Below are 10,251 nucleotides of genomic sequence, written 5' to 3'. Positions count from 1 at the left end.
GCCAATGTAGTGGGAAACTATGTTCATATTACACGTAAGTGTTGGTAGTTGAAAGTGAGATGTTCAGACAGAGGGAGGAGAAATGTTGGGGGGGATTATGATACAATGAGTTTTTCCTGCCAACTCACTGAGGTACAAGTAGAAAAACTACAAATCACAAGACTCCTCCCGACCAACCAGGGGCTATTAGTGTAATAGTCTGCTACAAATGGTTTTTAGTTTTGTATCATCTTCGATCAATGACATTGACCAGTTGCTTCTGCATTTTGCTGCTATAAATGCCATGGTTTAGCCTATCTTTGAATTATAATATAATTATAACGAGGGTTTGGGCAAAAATTCAATGGAGTCTTTGGTTGAAATTTCTGTATGAAGAAGAAATGCTTCCTTTTGCAGTGGGGGTGGTGGTGGAGGTGGAGGTGGAGGTGAGACGATTTGAAAGGGGAGGAACACCTTTATCTGAGCCAAGGAAGATTTAAGCACGCATCTATAATGTATGCTATAAATTGACGGGTTTTATAATATGTGCTCTGATAGTTCAAAAGATTGAAATCATTGCTACAACCCCCCCCCCCCCCCCAACACATCATCTAATGCCTCAGCTTCTCCCTTCTCAACCAAGTATCTCCTTTCCTTTGCAATACAAATATTTGTTCAAGAATCAAGATTTCAGTGAAAATAAACAAGTTTTTTTTTTTTTTTTTTTTATAAAAAAAGGAAATTTTGCCATACCATTTGCATTTAAAAGTGAGTTCTAATAAACAGTTAACACTTGACACTACTTCAAATAATGATGAAGATCGTGAGTGCTAAAAACACAAAATTTATTAATCTTTAATTACAGTTTCCTGCATAATATACATATAATTTGTGAATTTCCCAACACTGTTCCAACCTTTTCAAATCCAAGCATCAGGGATCTAAAAAATTAGGGTTCTGATTGCTCTCGTGGAGGGGAGTAAAAGGCAGTTGCATCAGGAATAAACCATTATAACTAAACCCACACTTTACCATCATAAATCAAAATGAGATAACAAATGTTGGTCCTAAGCCACTCCAGGGCGATCTCTGGGTTCCAGAGCAGCAATTTCTTTTACAACTTGAGCTTTGTCTGCCTCAAACTGTTCATCCTCTGAAAAAAAAATGAGCAAGAAAGCCAATTCAAACCTTGAGTTGTATGCAAGGACTATGCTGCCAAGTGTTTATTGAGTCAAGTAAACAATTAACAACTTTTCTACCTTTATCAATCTTGAAGTCACCAAAGAATCGGAGAAGCTTGCTTCTGTTTGCAATTAGTATGCTAACAATCTCAGGGGGCTTCTTTTGATTAGCAGCGAACAGCTATCGATGAAAACATAAAGCAAAAATAAATAAATAGAGGAATATAATAGAAACATATGATCTCCCCAAAAGGATAAATTAGGAAATTTACAATAAATGGGAACATGTTATTCGTTTGTATAGAAAAGATAATACCTTGAACACATGAAATGCTTCTATCTGGATATTCTTGCTTGATTCCTGCAAATATAAATGAACCTACTGATTAAAATTTTGAAAGCTTAAGGGATAACACTACTGAATGTCTTTTATAGCTCACAGTCATATAAAAGACTAGGAAGGCATCACACCGATAAAAAATAATCAAAACTATTAGTTTCCTCAAATATGCACACTCGTGTTAACACTATTAGAGATCACCTGGAAGATGATTGAAATATTTATATTGTTGCAAAACGATTCTTTAGAATACAAAATAATATGAAATAGGAAAAACATACTTGTAAAAAAATTGCCAGGGAGGAGGAAAGAACTCAAACTTGTCTTTTAAACTATGACTATATATTTCCTTTTTTTGGTGGTAAGCTGGGATCCATCCCATGACCTAATGTTTGTGAACTTGCAGTGCAAAACAACAACCAATCAAATATGAAATACCATGGGAATTATTATCATTAATTTTCTCATGTCCTCAAAGTGTGCCTATTAATTCCACCAAAAATTCTCCACAGTATAAACCAGTTTAATCAAACGACATTACCCTGCTAATCCCCTTATGGTTGAAGAAACACAAACACACACATATTTAATGACCACTGTTTTTCTGGTTGAGAGAGAAAAACTGGAACAGTATCATACCCTTAGAAGATTCATTAGGATCCTCAAGTTATCCTTTGAGCTCACATAACGCATCATAACAGCAGAATTTGCACGATCTAGTAACATATCTCCCAAAAGCTGAAACAAATTACAGGTGTTAGAAAAGGGGTTGACACGAGAGGTTCCCGTAACATGGGAGGCCACCAACTCCCCCGGCACTGGCTAAATTAGTGACATCCACATTGTTATTTTTATTCATAAAGAAAGAAGAAAAAAAAATCATCCTGTTACATCACAATATCTACTTTTTTAACTTACAATTATAACCAGGGTCACAGTGGAAGAAAAGAGCGCGCCAATTTACAATTGTTATCAGGTTTTCAGTGACTCTGGACACATTTTCTAGGTTAAACATGTTTGTGTAGCCATTTGTGAGGTCCACAAGGTCTTAATACCCAAAAGAGATTTAATATCAGAATAATAGTACAAAGAAAAAAAAATGTTGAAGTAAGAATTCCTTTTTTTTTTTCCCTGACAAGTAAAGAACAAAAATCTTAAATAAGAAAATTACACTGAATGACAATCTCTATGTCCAAAATGAGGAAATATGGAATATCGAAGTCATGGAACTACCTTCACAGCTTGTCGTCTAGTGATGTAATTAGGAGATTCCAGTAGCTTTGAGTTATATTCAGCAAAAAACTGCAATAGGAAATATTGTCAACCAAAGGTAAGACAAGTTATCGATCAAGTAATTTACCTATGAATGCAAGAATGAAAATTTCTAGACACTGTAAAAAAAAATGTTCACAAAAGAAAACATGACACAATCACCTAAGTGCAAATAACGTATTGATCCATCTAATCGTAAAAGGATATTTTGTCAATTATATAAGAACTCGCAAAGAGAAAATTGTTAAACTAGAGGAGTACATTATCCAAAATCCAATCAACCCAACAAAACATTTATACTTGTGAATTAAATCATGGACATGCCAAACCAGAGAACAAGTCTATGATTTCCAGTACAACTCCCAGATACTCCAATTTCTGTATGCCCATCATAAAGTCCCCAGTTCCTGTCAGCGTCTAACAGCTGTGCTATGGCCACAGCCATGTTGGCATGAAGGTTTATGATTCAAACACTAAAAATTAACTGGCCCAAAAATCATAGAAGTAACTGAATTTGGGAACCTTCTGGGTATATAAACCGAAATATTCCAAGAACCATTAATATTATAGTGCCCCTACTCGGCCACCACATTACCCTCTCGATGACTCTTCGTCGGACAAAAAGAGTAGAGAGACTAATCTACCTCCTATAAATGATATAAGACCCTAAGTATGCATACACATTTGAAATAGGACAATGATAATAGCATGCATACACATTTGCAATAGGACAATGATAATAGCATAACACAATTTTACATTTGATTAAAGTCAGACCCTGACCAATATAAGTTACTCACTTATCAAAAAAATAAAAAATAAAATATGAGTTACAGCTAAAACAATGTACAGATATTAAGAGAAGAAAGTGGAATATTGCATATAAATAAGTCAAAATATCACTCATACCCAATCATAATTTTTAGTAAGAAATTCGGCTACGGTAGATTTATGCCTTGTCAAAAGCTCCTGCAATAAAACGAGATAATGGCGGCATCAGCATTCACACAAATACGATTACAATTACAAGATCATATTGATCACACAATATCCCACTCCATAAAGAGTTCTTGAAATGTGCTAAACAAATTGAATTTCCTTTTGAACCCACATACCAATTCACCATAGAGTATAAACAGATATGCTTACTTGACAGTAAATTAAAAGTATTTTAAAAGCAATAAAAGTAGGTAACATAATCCTAAAAATTGATGTTAGGCAATAATTGTGAACCATACGTAGCCAACCATTGAAAAGTCTCCAATACAAACAAAAATGTAACACATGTTGCAAAATACAGTATGCATGAATCTCAACAGCAACATCTGAGTTTCTCCTAAATATAAAGCACATTCACTGGAAAAAATTTAGTCTGCTCAAGGCACTTACTAATGGAAGTTACCAGAAGATTAAAGTTACATGCAGATCAGTATAATTGAGTTTTGTCATTATCCTAAGAAACATAGGAAGCCATTATTCTTAAGAATTATAGGTCCAAGTCCGGCTTACCCATAAAAAAAGAAATTTCTAAAGAATATATAGCTTTCCATCCCTGGAAGAAAAAAACAGTCGTAATTCTGCAGAATCACTCATCAATTATTTTGTAAAACATATTTAACCTTAAAAGTTGCAGCAGCATCTGATGCAATGTCAAAATTGGGAAGTTGTATATGATCGAAAAATTTCTTCATGTGATCAGACTCCAAGACATACCTGTGAAAAATCCACAAAAACAAGTTCATCTCCAATTTAAATTTAAATACACTAAAAAAGAAAGTGAGTTTCTATTGCCACACCAGTTTTTGCTAACACCACCCCCTAATTATTTGGTGATTTACATATGCATTGGGGTGGCGTCAGCAAAAGTTGGTGTGGCAATAGAATCTCTCAAAGAAACTGTAGACATATTGCATTGAGGATCTATGAAAAAATGAATTACTAAGAGACAACGACTCAGTTATTTCATTATGAACTTAATAAAACCATTAGCCTATGAACAAGGATAAAAATGATAGGAGATATTGTTCATGTCCAAGGAAAAACAGATGTTTCTTTTATCATGCTCCTTGTAAAAAATGCAAGGATATATTTCACTTAGATTCAAGATAACATATAGCACTTACTATGCTACATAACTTGGATCCAGACGACTCAGTGTCGAAAAAGAACTGGATGTATTTGCCACAACCTTTGAATATGTACAATCCTTGCACATATTGCAAATATGGAAATACGTTTAAATTTAACAATATCTGGGTAATTGTAAATAATTAAAGATATAATATGCACACAGAAAATTGTATTATGAATTAAATATGTGTACATATTAACACTTACAAGTAGAAATATATGCAGATATATACAAATATGTACACCTATTATATATAAAAGGACCACACAAAAAATTACATGGACCAAAGGTGCTATGTTTAGACATATCCTACATGTGTCAAATACCAATATGTTGTGTCATTGTTGTTATAAGGTCCCCCGACATATAAAACACATGTCACGTTTAATTTCTTTTGCGTCTTCGAAAATTATTGATATCTTTGATAGTCTTTAATGCCCACAAAATGTTCACTTGTACACAAATTAGTAAAGCATAAATTTCCGAGAACTACACATTGTGGATGTTTTTTTTGCTAACCACGTCAAACTCTTCATTTCATTCCTTCTTTTCTGATCAGGTGTAGAGTTCTCAAATTTTCACAATCCCCTACAGGCAAATTCATTGTAGAGCTGAAAAGTAAATGGAAATACACACTTGATCTGTTTACAACAATTATTCCATTTCAAAATCATAGTTTCACAATGAAAATATTTCTAGAATGAGCAATGGATTATGAAGAATACAAGTAACATGATCACCTATGACATATAGTAACCAATCTAGTGGGGAAAGAAATTTCTCATAAAAATCCTTCAACCATAGGTCTCTGACATTTGTTGAGTCACCCAATTGAGCATTCACCCACTCATTATTACTTACCTAGCAATACTCTGATGACGTATACACTCCCTCAACATTCCCCCATAATGTAAAGCAAGGTCTGTGTTTTCGTACCTAAACAAAATAACATATGAGAGTTACAAAGTAGATATGGTATAAATAAATAAGGACACAAAACAATGAGTTAAAAAGGATTCATCACAAATTGAACTTTTGTATCACATCTCTGATTAAAAAAAAACAAGAAACCCACATTTAAAACAGTGTAAAATAAGTAATTTTTGGTATTTAATAAAAACACAATGAATAAGAGTTCCAAACCATTGCAAGAAACATAACCGACATCTTCAAGAACACCTAATGAGATAATTTGCAAGAAGTTTGAACTTTTCCAATAATTTTCTAAAGAACTTTCACGTGAAAATGTTATAATATTAGATGTTTAAATAATATAATAAACAACAAACCATTTCTATTTTGGTTTTTCAGTAAATACCTTTCATACTTTTAATTTAATTTCCAGAAAATTCTATTGGCCAAAAGAATGTTGATAGTCAGATTAGTGACTTTTTATGTCACTTAAAGTACTAAACTAAATCATAATTATCATCCAATTCCTTTTTATTCTTGAACTAAAAGCAAGGTAGATAAGAAGTTATAGACTGAAGTTACATCACAAAATAACCAGAAAAGCCAGACAACTTGTATGTGTATGTATGCATTTTTTTTTCCAAAAATACATAACCCTAATATTTCAAATAACATACCCTGATATCAAAATATCCATAAGATCTTTGTTTGCTTCCAAGTACTCAGAAGCAATTAACCGTGAATGAACCTGTTGCCTTTGCAAATTTGCAACCACTTGAGTGGCATCTCTACGGGCCTACACAAGAAGATTCTCGTCAAGAATAATAAAAAAAGCTTCACATGATATTAGAACAGGCATGCCATGTCAACCTCCATATTCAATACACATCTGAATAAGATAAAAAAAAAATTAAATCTGACAATAAATACAGGTGTACCATTTGAAATTATTAATGCTCAACCATAGCACTGGTGCATTCTTACCTCCAAGTTCAATTTAGGAAGACAAATTATGAGAAGACGTAATGTGTTCTCTTTGAAAAATTCCTGAGTCAGCTGTGCACAAGCTTCTGAAACTGGTTCTGATTCACTATTGCCATAAAGAATGCACTTCAACTCCCGAATGAGTTTACTTAGTTCTGCCATCTGAAGTATAGCCGGAATTGTAAACGTCAGACAATCTAAAATATGGAACTTCAACGAACTTAACCAATAAGTATGAACAATAAAAGTCGATAAAGTAAATTCATGAGATTACACTAGTCACAGGTCATGACAAGTGCATGCATGAGCCACTAATGAATTTTGAGGAGAAAAAGAATTCTCCCTCTCAAAAAAGCAACTTTCATGCTTTCCTTCGCTCACATAGACAAAAATAAATACAAACTAACCCAATCCCTAACTCATTAGAAAGATGAGCATAAAGTTATTCATGCAGGCACAAACAACTTTTTTTTTTTTTTTTTTGGAAAAATAAGACAGAACGAAACAAATAAATATTTAAACAACTAGACATAGGCCAAACACCAATACTTTCTGAGTCGAATGACGTAATCAATAAAAAACAGAAACATAACTACAGCTTCCGACAACTTTTTTCTACAATCCTACTCAGTTTGAAGGCTGAAGATCTTTCATTACTGAACCAAAAGACAATGAATTCCATCTTCACTTGTACCTCCACTATATATCTGATATATCCATGAAATCAATAATTTTCCTCAACAAAATAGCATAATCAACTAATTATAATTTGTTTTTATAACTATTAACCCTGTCAATTATCACCGCCTTCTACGGCATAGCAATAAGATTTTGTACTAAAACTGTGATCTTAAACTGCAAGAATAGTTACTAGGAAGTGAACACGAGAAAGGTTCTTAAAACTGAACAAAAGCGCAACCACCCTAAAGTGTATTTGATATGAAAACACCATATAACATGGCTTTATCTATAAGGCACCAAATCATTAAAAAAGAAACAGAGCAACCGCTTCACCCATCAAAACTCCTTAAGCTAAACATAACCAAAATATGAATTTTGAGATCCCTTCGAGTATCACATATGAATTGCAGCACCTGTGTAATTTTCTCCATACAACTGAATAACTATTGTATTTCAACTCTTATCTTATAAACACGATCACACACAAAAATATCATTCAGGAAACAAGATACCTAGAGTATCCCAAAAGAAAGAACCTAAACAAGCAAACAAATTATCAACTCAAAAAAATTTACAAGCGCTTTAAAATCTGCATTACAAACGTAAAAGGAAGCAAAATTCAATCTTTTCTAAGCTTCAGCCATATTTCTTCAATCTCATAACTCATAAGCAGAAAATCAAAATTCCAACACATCGAAGCCTTTGAAGAACAACCACACAAATCATGAAATTTTAATTTAAAAAAAAAAAAATCAATCATCATCACAATGAGCAGAAATCGCAAACTGGATATATGAAATTTAGATAAACTGAAAAAATAAAATAAAATAAAATTGGAAACACATGAGGGGAAATCGATCGAAGAACGAACCTTCTCTTCGCGCTTGGCTTCGCGAGAATTGGATTTGAGATCAGCATAGATAAGGAGCTCTCGAGTATGGCGGACAATCTCCGCTGGCGTCCGCGGTTTAGACTTGAAAAGGCCCTTCATACTCTTCGACAGGGCTGTGAAGATTCTCTGCTAACGAAATCTCTTAGAGTTGGTTTGATGAGACAGAGAGATCGAGCGATTATTAACTTCTCTCTCCTAGGGTTTCTGTGTAAATTAGGGTTTGAGACGGCTCGTTTTGATCCTGAGAAATCGGGAGCAACCGGCAAGGTATATGTGTTTGATTCTCTCTTTTTGTCAGAAAGAGAGAGGGAGATGACGTCGATGGAGATTCAACTTCCGAGTTGTGATTTAGTGTGACGCGAACTAGTCTCCCCTAACTTGCTTACTCTTTTCTCTTTTTAGTGGATAAATATAAATATAAATAGGGAACCGTTCGGAGGCCTTAAGGAGAGTCAATTGTGTTAAATATATTTTTTTAAATAAGGGTTAAAAGTTTTGGAATGAGTTATTTATTTATTTATTATGAGAATGATCTCTATGGTGAAGATATCATCCTCACCAAAAATCAGCTCATTCCAAAACTTCTAACCCTAATTTACAAGTTGAAGTATTGTGGATCATCCGATTGTTGTATAACACTTTTGATGGGGTTAGAAGTTTTGGAATGGAATGATTTTTTAAAAGATCATCTTCAAAAAACATCAGCTCATTCTGAAATTTTTAACCACTATATTGAAAAAAAATGCTTGGCACAATGTTTAGCTCTCTTTAGGGTCTTTAAACGTCATCCATATAAATTAGTTTAGAATTATTTATTATTAACTTGACCAATATAAAAATAGCATATATGGAAGCATCATAGATAATTTAAGGAATCCTGCAACATTAAATTACTTGTAATGTGTTTTAGAGTTAGACTCGCACACACATATACGATAAAGAAAATAAAGTTTTCTTCTGCTAGGTTTTAGGATGTACCTTAAATATTCATTAAAATTATGATTATGAAATATACGAGTTATCTCACATATTACTAATTAGTTTTTTTTTTTTTTTTAAATATTTTCTTTTAAAGATTCACATTGTGTTGTGTTCATGGAATTCTAGCAATTTCAATGCACTCGGGCTCTAGTTCTTTATCATCTCCCAGTTGCAATTTTATGGAGTTAGAGTCATTCAAAATCACTCCAACCCATTCAGACTAGGATTCGCTACTTCGAAATATTCTAGAGAGAGAGAATGTTGAAAAGGAAAAGAAGAGAGTGAGTTTCTCTCTCTCTCCCTCTCTCATTGTTGACGATAACAAATGAGACAGTTGTAAAATATTTTATTGTAATTGAATTTGTGGAGAGTCATTTTTACTTCTAGACCTCATGAAAAGACAAAATTACTAATCACAATAAAATGCCTTAAAGATATGCATATTTGCATTAGAGTGACATAATTCAATATGTTTATGAATTATGGGTATCAACTTGACGATACAATCCAATATGTTTATGAAATGAGTTAATGGAATTGAGTTAGAGTTACTTGTTTAATAAACAGGTTAGGTTTGGATTCAAGATTTTGACACAATTATTAATCAGGGTAGGTTTGGGTTGGATAAAGTTTTAGAATATATTGTCTTACAAATTATAAACATATGGTTGGATCAGTAATGTTGTTGGCGTTGATACTTTAAGTTATTTATAAAATTTCACTAGCCCGTTTGATGGGCCTTCACCAAATAGTTCCACAAAAGAAACTAATTTTACTTTTATTATAAGGTTATTTTTATCGTTCATATTTGTACTTATGCTTCTTGGGACTACAGAGATATATATTAATGATAAAATAAGTTTCAGGATGGTTCACGGGACAACCACTGTGACGACAA

At 33.1% G+C, this 10,251-nt stretch overlaps 1 protein-coding gene across 1 annotated transcript; it reads right to left on the bottom strand.

Moving 5' to 3' along the window:
- Positions 1 to 807: 807 nt before the first annotated feature.
- On the bottom strand, positions 808 to 8,737 carry LOC147411679 (putative MO25-like protein At5g47540). The gene is made up of 11 exons (XM_086451086.1): positions 8,352 to 8,737; positions 6,800 to 6,961; positions 6,493 to 6,611; positions 5,765 to 5,839; positions 4,392 to 4,485; positions 3,682 to 3,741; positions 2,734 to 2,802; positions 2,140 to 2,238; positions 1,477 to 1,521; positions 1,239 to 1,341; positions 808 to 1,132 (listed from the first exon to the last, which is right to left on the bottom strand). Exons 1-11 carry the CDS (start codon positions 8,469 to 8,471, stop codon positions 1,047 to 1,049), a joined length of 1,032 nt encoding a protein of 343 aa, XP_086307212.1. The 5' UTR covers positions 8,472 to 8,737; the 3' UTR covers positions 808 to 1,046.
- Positions 8,738 to 10,251: the final 1,514 nt, after the last annotated feature.

This window comes from Akebia trifoliata, chromosome 1 (assembly GCF_017979445.1).
Source record: "Akebia trifoliata isolate Shusen 1 chromosome 1, ASM1797944v1, whole genome shotgun sequence".
In the NCBI taxonomy this organism is placed as follows: Eukaryota; Viridiplantae; Streptophyta; class Magnoliopsida; order Ranunculales; family Lardizabalaceae; genus Akebia; species Akebia trifoliata.
Note: the sequence above shows the minus strand (reverse complement) of the source record. Positions and strands in the feature narration are given on the sequence as shown.

Excerpts from the sequence above, each read along its gene's own strand:
- LOC147411679 (XM_086451086.1), bottom strand. The coding sequence starts at position 8,471 with ATGAAGGGCCTTTTCAAGTCTAAACCGCGGACGCCAGCGGAGATTGTC. Across the intron at positions 6,962-8,351 it reads AAGCCAAGCGCGAAGAGAAG|ATGGCAGAACTAAGTAAACT; the intron begins GTTCGTTCTTCG and ends GCTATACTTCAG. Across the intron at positions 3,742-4,391 it reads ATGCTGCTGCAACTTTTAAG|GAGCTTTTGACAAGGCATAA; the intron begins GTTAAATATGTT and ends GTTTTATTGCAG.